This window comes from Blennius ocellaris (assembly GCF_963422515.1).
Source record: "Blennius ocellaris genome assembly, chromosome: 6".
NCBI lineage: Eukaryota > Metazoa > Chordata > Actinopteri > Blenniiformes > Blenniidae > Blennius > Blennius ocellaris.
In genome coordinates this window covers 16,200,107-16,212,731 of record NC_137655.1, presented here as the reverse complement: position 1 = coordinate 16,212,731, position 12,625 = coordinate 16,200,107, and the positions used below count along the sequence as shown (strand labels likewise).

Here is a 12,625-nt window from a genome sequence, read left to right as displayed (position 1 = left end):
CACGCGCAAGCAGCTGTCGCTCTTAACGCGCTCCTTCCTCTCGCCAAGGACTCGCCGCGCTCACGTGACCCCCCCCCCCCACACCGCTCAAACGTTAGGTGGAAAGACGTTTCGCAACTTTTTTGGTTATGGAAGACATCCGTTAAAGACAAACACAACATTTTTTTCTTATTTTTTTTCTTTTGGTGGGTCCGTGCCATCTCCTGGTTCCTGTTAAAAAGGGACTTTTTCTTTTAATAATAACTTTTCTTCGGCACATGTATGTTGCCACAATGTTGTTGTGTTTGATTGTTTTAATTCAAAGACAGAATGAAAGACTATGTGCTTATATAGTTCCTGTTGTCGTTTCCTGCACCCCATGACCTTGAACAGGTACAGAAGATGGATAAATAGTTTGATTACAGGGAAAAATACTTGTGCATACATTATGTTCACTCCTAAATCAAATGTGGGATGATGGAGAATCTTTTTCATATGTTCCAATATTTAATCAAACTACCTTTTCATAGCCCATCTGTGAGCAGAACTTTAAGAAAACACATCAGATTAATATTTTTTAGGCTTATTAAAAAAGGGGAGAAAACAAAAATGTTTCTCTGGCACAATATTGTGTCTACACATTCCTGCCACTGAGGAAGCCACGTGGGAAAGTTGCTTTCAAGGACAAGGACATGAAGTAATAAAACTTTATTTTCAAGCGATAAAGAGGCAGCATAACTGAAGTGACTGAATCTGTGACTCTGGGACAGAGTTTGAAATGTAAGAGTTTTTTACAAATAAGTAAATAAATAGCACACATAAATGGTGATTGGCTCTATATGTAAAAAAATTATAAAAACAACTCTAGATACATGAGTGAGGAGCAGATAAAGACAGAACAAGGAAGCAACTTGAAAAAATATAAAATGTTTATTTTGAAAAATACAAGCTCAAAATTGTACCATATTAATTACAATGCAAAAGAATACAGGGATTCAAATAAAATGACAACAATCAAAAGTAATACACACAAAACTAATGACTAAAAAAAAAAGTCGATTCAGTGTTTTCCTGCAGCTTTTACTGAGTTATTTTACGACCGTGATGAGTTTGTACACGTGGCAGCAGAAGTTCGCGTTTTTCTGTTCCACGTGAATGAGCGTGTGTCTGTCAAAGAATAACTGGTGCTGGTAAGTCTGCAACAAACAACAACAGCGCACCGTGAGTCCCCGACGCCGTTGAGTGTGGCGTTGGTTAACGGTCCTGCAGGATTACCCACCTCGTCCCACAGCTCGTCCAGATCGATGGTCTGCTTCAACTGCCCCGTGTGGTTGTCGTGCAGCCGAACTTGAGCTCTGCCCTCTCGCTCCACGCCGTCGGTGGTCACCACCGCCAGGAGGTCAAGCTCGTTCTCATATTCCACCATTCGGAACGTCTGCAAAGTCAAGCGTTCGTACCGTTTTTCTTCATCATACACACCGAAAAGGTAATCCCTCCATACATTGATGATTAAGAAGTATTAAATACTAGTACAAAAGGTGGATTTATCGGATTTTTAGGCTTATTTGTAGCTCGCATACCTTCAAGTACACACTGATGCCAAGACGTCTGTATGATGCGTTTTGTATGTTTACGTGCTCCCATTATTCTAAAAGAAAGTAACAACAAATGTGCCTATTTCAGGGAGCTTTATAAATCGTACTTATTATCATCCTTGGCTTGACTCCACCTCTCAGGCCTGGACCGGTTGTTTTCAACATGCAACAGCACAAAATGCTCCTCAGTCTTCAACATGCATGAAACTTTTCTTGAAAAATATATGTTCAACTAAGATCAAAACTAGATCTCAGTTGAACACACCTATCTGTGAAATAAACACGCTTGGCCTTGCTCTCCGGCTCACAGGAGCTCGTCGATAAGTTTTCGGGCGTTATCATTCCAGTACCTCTTGACACGGATCGTCATCCAGTTGAATAAATCTTTTCTTCACCGTTCGGCCCGATGACGTGACGGTGACGTCGGGAATGAGCTGCAGCAGACAGAACAGTCACTTTAATTTCCCCACATATAATGAAACTTCATGAGCAGCTTGTGTGGTGGGAGCCGTTTAACAGAGTTCCTGCTCTTGTAAGGAGGACGAAGTGCCCCTCAGTGAATTATGGTGATATTTCACAATAAGTCAGTAAAAGCCTCACTTGTGATCATCGGAGCGCTCGGATGTCATTAAAAGGGACTAAACGAGACTATGGGGGGTGATTTAACATTACGTAACAGCACGCAGTAATCACTCACTGCATCGTTAAAAAATGAAAAAGAATTACAAAAACAAGTAATCACTGCACAGTTACACCATTACAAGAAATACTTACACTTTTCCGGTGGATTTGCAATGAGAAGTCCTCCACTATCTTTGATGGCAAACAACTGTCCAGCTCGCCGGCGATTCTGAGGACACTTGAATGAAAAACAAACCTCACAGTGGTGCCACGTTTCGCGGGAAATAAAATGTCACCGGCGTTCAAGTGATAATCTAAACGTTGTTGCCGACGGGGAGGCTCACTTTATTGCGGTGGGTCCACAATGGATGATTCTTCCCGAGTCGTCAGGATGGAAGAAGATGCTGTCGCTCTCCAAAGAGTAGCAGTCCATGTTTTGGATTCCATTTATGGCCTAAAGTTATAGAAGTATAAAATAATCCCATGTCATAAACTTGCATGTGGTTTGTACAGAGACATGAGAACAAATTACACACAAATCGAAATCATTAAAAAAAAAGACATCTTAAACCAGTGGTTCTCAATTATTTTCTGTCATGCCCCCCCTAGAGGACAAACATTTTTTCAGGCCCCCCCCCCCCCCCCCCCGAATTGTACTACCATTGAGAACCTGATAATATTTATTTATTTATATGTATAAACCACTGTATGAGTTGCTGGCACCAGCATTCTGCATACAATCGCCTGATTATCAAAATAAATTAATAAAATGAGCTGGAGGCCCTTTTTTTTATCGTTCGAGCATGAATAAAGACACTAATACTGAAAGTCGCGCCTGCCTCACGCCCCCCCTGACACCCCACCACGCCCCCCCAGGGGGGCTCGCCCCACCATTTGAGAAGCACTGTCTTAAACAAAGCTAAAAAGAAATGTATGCACATTATCATATTATTTTACCGTAGCAATATTGTGCAAAATGTGTCATTCACCATAACTATTATATAAACCCGCTATTTTCTTTTTTTTTTAAACACCATTTCTTGTTACGTTGGAGGATTTCACCGCACATTAAGGAGTCGGATGCTGCTCTGCTTCACCCAGCAGGTGAATAAAGGCTGTCAAAAACATTTGTGGCCCTTCTTACCAAAGACGCTTTCAACAGGCTCCGACTAATTTGGGACTCGTCTACTCTACTGCACAGCAGCATCTCTTTTGTTGTCAAGCATGTGTTATTGAAACGTGACGCTCCGTGTAAAGTGCAACATCGTTGATGACGACGAGACTCCTGCTTGGACTTGTATAACTGAAGAGCATCCTTTAAACGTACCATAGTGCCGCCCTGGAGTGACCGGATGTGGTGAGTCCCTCTGTGACTCTTCTGCGGAGGCGTGTAGATGTAGTGCCAAGGGTGGCCTCCGATTTGAACGCCGGTGTCAAAGCACGACACCTCGAAAAGCACCGGGAGGCCACCTGCGCGGTCAAAAAACATAAATAAACAAAATCCTGCTTAGTTTGCGGTGATCAAAAGCGTGTTACTCAAACAAGTTCCCTGACCCACCTGTAATCTGAATATTTACTGGAATACCAAATGGCGAATCTCCCACTCGGTGGTTTCCCAGCAGCGTGCTGGGCTTTCCAAGTAACAACTCTTCTGTCAAATACTGGAAACAAGCGCAACCGTCGTTCATACAGAAAGATGGGGGGGGGGGGGACAAACAAAAAGAAAACAAACAAAACACAACAAGATGAGCCAGAGGGATAGTGACCCAATTAGTATGGAAAAAGAGCCACAAGCATAGAAAAACAAATTAAATATGCCATTTAAAAACAATTTCGACCAAATACCATTTTCAGAATGTGCTCCCAGCTATACATCTTCACCGACTTGTTCCTATAGGTGACGGCGAGGACACTTTGAGACAAAATGACATCTATAACACCGTTTCCAAATGCCTGAAAGATAAACGTTTACATTTGAGTGACATGGAATGGAGAGGAACAGTAAAATGGGGTAAAAAAAGAAAAGAAAAGAAAAGCGGATGCGCTAACCTTTTTGCTGATCTCCAAAATGCCCACAGGTTGCAAGGGGTAGACGTGAAAAAAGGCCAGGTGCATCACGATGTCGTGAGAGATCCCTGCCTGTAGAGAAGAAAGACGGATTATCTTCACGATGTCAAGATTTTTTTTTCACTATACTAACTCTGCCTGATGAATACTGAGCATGACTTAATTCCAACATGGTAGAAGGAGAGCCCATACATAAAAGTAATCTGATTCATGATCCTTTGAGGACTCTTAAAACTCTCATTTATAAATTAATATATATACAAATATTTGCTCTACCTGTCTTTCCAGCGGTGTTTCTTTGGCCTGGACAGACTTTATGACAAACGTCTCCTGAGAATCATTCCATAAGAGATACCTGGAAGACAGCAACATACTCCCAAATTAAGATATTCAGAGCAACAGGGAACTGAGCATAAAATGGATCCTCGCTTAAAAAGCACAACAAACTCAAAACCTTTAACATACTTGAACTTATATTTTGAAGAAAGGTAAACTTTCTGTAGCTCCTCCCCCGTGTCAGGCGAGAGGCGATAAAGCCAATTACTGGCCGTCAAAGCCAGGATGCTGGGTTTATGATCGGACGGAGATGGCAACGTTTTCTCCTGTGACCGTAGAAAGGATGTTAAGTGAAAAGCAATTCTGTCGTTAAACATTCGCTTCATGTGGTGCACAACTCCAAGAAATGTGTTCAGTTCTAAATGAACAAAAACAAAATGGATCATTTAACTCACAAGTGGGCTCTCACACAGCAGGACGTCTTCAATTTTCTCCAGTTTGGACCTCTTTGGTAGTCTGTACAAACTATGCGGCTCTGTATGAAGACTGAAAAAAGAAAATTGAATAACTCCTGTGTCTGCACACAGACACTAAAATACCAGTCATCCTTGTTGTGGCATTGGGATGGGTGTCTTTTATAAATGGAGTAATATTTCACTTGGCTGTGATTGTCCTATTTTTAATATGTTTATACCGTTTTATTCTCAGTTTCATGTATTTGTGAATGTTCTTTTCATGGACTCTTATGTATGCAATAAAGATGATGATGAACAGCAATTGATTTGCACAGATGTCTCTCAGATATATTTTTTTACATGTGAATATTTTGTATGTTCAGTCTGTAAATTCTTTAAAATACATTATGATAAGATCACATCAGACGTCAAAATATTATGACGATCATGAAGAAGTTTTGAAACAAACAATGGCCCAGATTTCCTCTTGAACATTCATACTTGTGCCTAAGATGAAGATCAGCTCATATTTTATGTCTCATTCAATTAAAAAAGTGAGAGATTTCTAATCCTTCCTCTTGTCATGCATGCCCAATTTGAAGATGCTATTATTTTCCCTGTATTAAACATGTTGTTGCTGTTTTCATGATGAGGTTGTTGAAAGTAGGGTTTGCTCACCAGCTGTAGCAGTTCTGGTAGTTGTCAAAGTACATGTTACCATTCTCGTACATTATTGGGGACTTGGAGGTCTTGGTCCATACTTTGACAAACTTCCTGTTGTCCTACAGTGCGACAATGATCGTGGACATTTAGCATGCATTAAAATGTGTTCGAGTCAGCAAAGACTTAAAAGGTGTTTCCTTTTACCTGGAAGATGATTCCGCTGAGGATGTTCAGGTTGTGTCTGAACAGAGTCCCAGCCTCGCTGCCGTCTCTGCTCCTCCGAATCAGCAACTCGGCGGCGTTCCTCCTCCTCCTCTTCCCCCGGTACAGCGCCATCAGCAGGGGACACTGTGCTACAGGAAGACGATCGTCTGGCAGCATGTGAGGTCACCCCGACTCCACATCCCGAGTCAGGTAAGAAGTGTAGTGGCCCCCCCTTTTTTTTTTTTTTTAATACTCCTCAGCGGACTTCATGTCAGCCTTCCTTCAGCCCAAACAAACTCAGTAAACAGCGAGTTTGAACGAAACGATATCGAGCGAAACAACCACCATATTCCTCCGAATACAACCAGGAATCAGCGATGTCCAGTGGTACGGCCTTATGGAGTTGTGTCAATACAGTAGAAAGCCAAATCGAGTCCGTACTGGCAGCGTTTAATTGCTGGGCATTGTTGTTAAAGTAGTTTTTGCCATTTAGCCGCTAACGCTAATGTGTGTCCATCTCCATGTTGCTACTTCTTCTTCTACTGTGCTATTAACAGTAGCCAGGTTGAAACTGCAGCGCCCTCCTACGATGATATATATTTTTGGGAGCAAAGTTAATCTAAACGTTCTTATTTTAAAGCGTAAACATGCAAGAAATTGGTCATGAAAGTTAAATGGTGTTAAGTTAACTCATGGGAAAATGAGACGTATGTAAGAAAGAAATCTTATTTACTTTACTTCTGCTTACAAAAAGGCTTACTATTTAAATTATTTGTTTCCTCTGATTGATGTAAACTGGAAATAACAATTGCTTTCCCAACACAAATTCCTCTGTTAAATCGTCTCTGTTGTGAAATTTATGTTATTTCAAATAGTCGACCTCATCTGAAAGTGAGAAGCCCCAGTATCAGAGGTCTGACTCTCACTTTAAAAACACATGATAGATTGAAACTAGTTGGGTGACGAACGGCCGAGAAGGTTATGTTTTTATCTTCTTCTGTGTGTGTGTGTGTGTGTGTGTGTGTGTGTGTGTGTGCGTGTATACGCCCGCCCGTTCTTTTCTTTTGATTTAACTCAAGAGTGGATTTATAATTCGTCCATTCATACGCACTGAATCAGATGCATGTCTGACAAACCTGGCACTGATGAAAATCCTACTAGATTTTAGAATGAACTCATCTCTGTTTTAATGAGGAGCTCATAATCTACTTACTGCACAAGGAGTATGGATCATCTCGCATAATGCATGAATTTAGGTAAGAATTTGAGACCAGCTTATTAAAAGCTTAATAATGTGGACTTAATCGTCATTAAAAGGGAGGTTTGTTACCCCAATGTCTTAACTTGTCCTTCTACGTGTACTTCCAGTCTGTTTTCTGCATTTATTTGAAATTTGAATTCACTGTTTGCAACACAAAGTTCACAAAAAAGTAAAATAAATATTACAGGTGGTTGTTTTTTATAACAGACATTATAATTGTGCTGCTGCTGATTTTTTTTATTTTACACTTTACTACTGTTGCTTGTTCCAAAGACTCCCATCCATCCATCCATCCATCCATCCATCCATCCATCCATCCATCCAATCAATCAGAAAACATGCACAGAGCACAGAGAGAACATGCAAACTGCACACCAGAAGACTCTCCAACTGAAAATATCCCCCCCACGTGAGGGAAAATGTGAACGAATGTTTTACTGGATTGTCCTCGTCGTCACACTAAAAAGCAGAAATGCCTATGACCAACTCTTTCTGTATTTTCACAGAGATGATGAATAAAGTGCGGAGCTTCACAGTGTCAAAACTGGCCGTGCCTGTCGTCAGACTGACCTCGAGGTCAAAGAGCACAGGACCAAGGCCCTCAGCTCCTCTTGGTTCGCGGCTTCTGACCAATCCCGACGACCTCTTCAAGCATAACATGTGGTCAGTTAGCGATCCAAGGTCATGTAATAGCGCAACACATTATGAAGGCAACGATCTGTTATGTTAACAATACAACACCTTTGTGTCAGGGACCATGTTCAGTGGACAGAGGAAGATAAAGAAAATGCACAGCAGATGATAGAAGAAAATTCTAGTGTGCAACTTCCCTTAAAGGAACAAGGCAAGGCTGCATCTCCACAAAGTGCGATGACTCAAACTGGGCCATGCTGAAGTGAAATTGGTCAATAAAATCTTTCTTTGCAGGTAAATTTGACACGGAAGCTTGTCATTACTGGGACAAGTTTTACGAGGCCCACCAGGATAAATTCTTCAAAGATCGCAGGTGGCTGTTTTTCGAGTTCCCAGAGCTGCTTCCTTCCGGCGCAAAAAGCGCGGCCACGGACACGTGTTACAATCCAACGCCGACGTCCAGCACGGACCCAGAGGCCGGCCGCCATCGACACTGCAAGCCAGCTGAAAATCACACAAATACAGACTTTGATTCTAACGCATCGTGTGAAAACGCAACAGCAGAAACGAAGGACGTTGCAAATTTTCCTGGACGGCACGCATCTTTCAGGATCTTGGAGGTTTTTTAAAAATTGTTCACATCGTGGATATTTCATTCATTTTTTTTTTTTAATTGTACCTGGAAATTGCGCAATGGCAGATAACTGCACTGATGACTTTTTGCCTTGTGTTTTTATATGTTCCCAGGTTGGATGTGGAGTCGGTAACAGTGTGTTTCCCATTCTGAATAATATCAAGTGAGTAATTTTAAGAATTTTTGTTTAAAAAAAAAAAAAAACTTTAAATTGTCATTACTGTTGTGAATGTTGTCATCAAAGAATTGAAAGTAGCAGGAAAACGTCTTTCTCTGTGAGGATTTTACGAGCAGCCCAAATTAGATTAAAGCGGAGTTCCACCTCACTTCTTTCACCGCCTCGGTGCGTATTTCTAATGAGCTCTAAGAACAGGAAATAAACGACGGAATATAAGCACAGTCAATCTCCTTAGAGGGAGTCGAGTTAAGCCACAAAGCTGCCCCGTCAGTGTTTGTTGTAGCTCTGTTGGGATGTTCGCCTTGTTTAATTTGTTTGTTTTCCTTCACAGGGGAACGGACTCCTTTTTATACTGTTGCGACTTTTCTCAACGTGCCATTCAGTTGGTCACGGTAAGCTTTTGGTTGGCACGAAAACCTACAAGCCACACTTTATAACAGTGATAACAGTATTGTTTATCTTTTTTTTTTTGGGGGGGGGGGCGTATTTCAGCAGAAATTCATCTTTAAAAATGAAAGCCTTGTTCTTAAGGCCATTTTATTCAGCTTACAAACTTCCAGTTTTATCAATGCCCTATCAAGCTTAAATATCCTGTTATCACTTACTGTTGGTTAAGTACATGAGGTCAACTATCCAGAGCCGTGGAAGGTGTGAAAGAGATTACATGCTGGGTGGACTGCATGGACATGAGTGTCAGGATACAGTAACCGTGTTTGGGAAAGGATATCGAGGATCTGGAGCTGTGAAAAGAGAGGAGAGCCAGTGTTGGAAGAAAACTGTGGCAGCCCCTGAAGCTACAGTACCATAAGAAGAAGATGACCATGTTCAACCAAGCAGTTGTGGAAGCAGTTTAGTTCATTATTAGATTAGAATAGTTTTACGTCTCCATGCCATGGGATGTTATTGTATTCATGTTGTAACATATTTTTTTTTTCCTTTAATCATTACGTTTAATATGTATCAACTTTGAATTTGTTGATATTAATCTGTGACATTTTTGAAGTGATGATCTGAACACAGGCAAATCAACTATTCAGTCATACGTGCTCTATTCATGAAAATAATACCTTTAACACCGAAAACGTCTTCACAACAACAATAAAACTGGCTTTGGAGCACATTTTAGGACAATTTGAGTGAAGACGCGATCGTAAGGCAGTTTAAGTTCTTTATTTATGCTTTATGGATGATGGTTATAAATGAGGACAAGATCTAGTTAGTCCAGGTTGAGTATTTGATTTCACCTTTGTAATGAGAGATCATTGGGTTTTCCTGCGATAACGATTTTCTATATATACCTCATTCCAACTGGACTCGATTCAATTCAAACCTATAAATGAAGTGAAGTAAGAAGTAAATTTGGTAACTGACTTTGTGTGACAATGACATTACTATGCATAAAGGACCATTGATTTTCCTGTTGCAGGACCATCCGGATTACGATGACTCCGTGTGCCACGTCTTTGTCCATGACCTTTGTGAGGAGACGGCCTCCTTTCCCTTCCCTCCTCAGAGCCTGGATGTGATTCTGGCCGTCTTTGTGCTCTCCTCTATTCATCCAGAGCGGTAGGTGAAGGATAGAGCACAATGATGGGAGAGCCCGGAGTCATTTATCACCTGCCAGTCCCCCTCCCCCTTCCCCATAACCTCTGTGACCCACCTTCTCTATCCTCCCGCTTTGTCTGAATGCCAAAAAACCAGCAATGTCAATCTAAATACACATTTTTACCCCGCAAATCACCTGCGATACACTCGTTTAACGCAGAGAATGTAATTGTTGTACAAACACACGCTTTGGGATCATCCGTTCATTTTGCAGCTGTTGAATCGGCGTCTAAATGACGTTACCTTTGTATTGATTCATCTGGTTTGTCTAACAGGATGCAAAGTGTCGTGAGCCGACTATCTGCACACCTGAAAGATGGCGGGGTGTTCCTCTTCCGTGATTATGGCCGATACGACCTCTCACAGCTCAGGTTTAAGAAGGGTGAGGCCTCCAAGTAATGGACTTCATCCAACCCCCCCCACAAATGTGTTAAACAGCCGGTGTCTCTCTTTATTCTTTTAAAATCTTAAACGTGATCTTTCACTTTCAGGACAGTGTTTGTCAGAGAATTTCTACACACGTGGAGACGGAACCTGCGCTTATTTTTTTACTAAAGGTATTGATCCTATTTGGGATAATAACACCGATTTGAGTATTTCATTAACCTGCTGACACTCTTCTCTCTGAATTACGACACGCTTCATGAATCTATTTTGATCGTAATAATTTTCGTGATCACATGTTGAAATGTTTGGCCTCGGAAAGAATAGACAAATCGTTTTCAAAATGTTTGACTTGCATATAAAATGGTGCAATTATTTAAAAAAAAAAAGGACTAGAAAACTAGCTGCTGACATTCTGATGTTTTTTTTCCAGAAGAGGTTCATGATTTGTTTTCTAAAGCTGGACTGGAAGAAGTTCAGAATCTGGAAGACAAACGGCTACAAGTGAACCGAAGGAAGAAGGTTGCGATGCGGCGGGTGTGGATGCAGAGCAAGTACCGGAAATCACCTCCACATCCCCCATCCTGACAGCCAACATTGCTTTTCTGCACATGAAAACTGTTGTCTTTTTTTATATTTTGTCACAAACCTAATGATACAGTGTCAACAAAGCAATAAAGCGGTGCAACATACTGTGAAGAGAGCAATAGAACTGTCGTCTTTCCTTTTTTTTATACACATCCCTGAATGTTCAATGTTCAATATTGACTTTACAAAGAAAAATTCATTGAATTCAAGGGGTTAAAGGATTCCGTGAATTGCTGGAGCTGTCATGAGAATATTTGTATTTTCAAAAAGTATTTTAGTGGGATAAACCCATCATGATAATACATTATTTTTTTATTATTTTTCAAATATCATCCCATAAGCTGAGTGGCAAAAAGGACTTAAAATCGATTCTCAAGTTACGCCATGATGTAACTGATCATTTCTAAATGTTTTACTTTTCAGGTAAAAAGTACAAAACAAAGTACTAATTTTGGTCACTTTTTAAACATTTGGGATTTTTTTTTTTAATCTCCAACATCAGATATTTGAATAACAAAAATAAAATCACAATTAAAAGCACATTTGAAGCAGAAAAGTAAAGCGGCAAAATGCAGATTATAGGCTGGAACATTAATTCAAACTGTTGGTGTACAAAAGAGTGACTCATGATTTTAATAAATGTGCTGTGGGTTACACAACGGAACTAAATTTTATTTTATACTCAAATAGAAAACTCAAGAATTACATGGACACAAAAATATTACTGAATCAATCTGAATATTTATGTATTACCACTTCTCCTTGTATTTTAAAAACTTAAAAGCACCCCTTTATTGTTCTATACTGTAATTGTTATTTCCAATTTAACTATTTGTTATATATTGAAAATTATATGGAAGGAAGGAGGAAGTCTGACCTGCAACCGATCTGCATCAACGAGGAGGATGTGGAGAGGTTGGCCAACTTCAAGTTGTGCACAATGATGCGGACCTCCAAAGGAACCCTGACACAGAGATGTTCAAGAAGGAATCCTCAGAAGGACCAACCTAATCAGGAAGCTGCTGACTTGTAGGAAAGCACTACAAAGGGTCATTAACTCACACTGCCCCCCCAAAAAACAAAAAACAAATCATTGATGACCCTCTCCCCTCCCTGGAGGAACTCTTCATTACCTACAATAACACGAATCAATGCACGACAATAAAATCTGGTCCATCAGTGGGCCATTGGGATTAAAATGTGACAATAACTATTCTCTGCACTATTTTACAGTCACTTTTCTGCTCACTTTATTCTGCATTACTCATTTTGATAGGTTTTATGTATATATTGTTTATGTTGATAATGTACATTATCTGCATTCTTATTCATGTTTGATTATATTTATAATTGTACGTAGTTTATTTTTTTGACAATTTCTTATTTCACATGCCTGTCATGACCATCTTTGGCGATTGCATGTGAGTGTGTGTGTGTGTGTGTGTGTGTGTGTGTGTGTGTGTGTGTGTGTGTGTGTGTGTG

The 12,625-nt window shown here is 40.4% G+C and overlaps 2 protein-coding genes across 2 annotated transcripts; one reads left to right on the top strand and one right to left on the bottom strand.

Annotated features, from left to right (window-relative positions):
- Positions 1-886: 886 nt before the first annotated feature.
- dcaf17 (ddb1 and cul4 associated factor 17) lies at positions 887-6,058 on the bottom strand. Its single transcript, XM_080498319.1, has 14 exons — positions 5,861-6,058; positions 5,672-5,775; positions 4,994-5,084; positions 4,728-4,864; positions 4,539-4,617; positions 4,245-4,334; positions 4,041-4,148; positions 3,754-3,856; positions 3,523-3,665; positions 2,540-2,649; positions 2,349-2,433; positions 1,925-2,008; positions 1,259-1,414; positions 887-1,175 (listed from the first exon to the last, which is right to left on the bottom strand). Exons 1-14 carry the CDS (start codon positions 6,035-6,037, stop codon positions 1,068-1,070), a joined length of 1,575 nt encoding a protein of 524 aa, XP_080354445.1. The 5' UTR covers positions 6,038-6,058; the 3' UTR covers positions 887-1,067.
- Positions 6,027-11,143, top strand: mettl8 (methyltransferase 8, methylcytidine; the record flags this gene model as incomplete). Its single annotated transcript, XM_080498320.1, has 10 exons — positions 6,027-6,070; positions 7,628-7,784; positions 7,874-7,965; positions 8,049-8,374; positions 8,502-8,551; positions 8,898-8,958; positions 9,993-10,132; positions 10,447-10,553; positions 10,663-10,728; positions 10,989-11,143. The coding sequence occupies exons 2-10, from the start codon at positions 7,630-7,632 to the stop codon at positions 11,141-11,143; spliced, it is 1,152 nt and encodes a 383-aa protein (XP_080354446.1). The 5' UTR covers positions 6,027-6,070; positions 7,628-7,629.
- Between the last annotated feature and the right edge of the window lie 1,482 nt (positions 11,144-12,625).

What these genes read in the sequence shown, in the direction of transcription:
- dcaf17 (XM_080498319.1), bottom strand. Translation starts at nt 6,037, where the DNA reads ATGCTGCCAGACGATCGTCTTCCTGTAGCACAGTGTCCCCTGCTGATG. An exon ending in TGCTGTGTGAGAGCCCACTT is followed by an intron (nt 4,865 to 4,993) that starts GTGAGTTAAATG and finishes CTACGGTCACAG; the next exon opens with GAGAAAACGTTGCCATCTCC. An exon ending in TGTGGACCCACCGCAATAAA is followed by an intron (nt 2,434 to 2,539) that starts GTGAGCCTCCCC and finishes TTTTCATTCAAG; the next exon opens with TGTCCTCAGAATCGCCGGCG.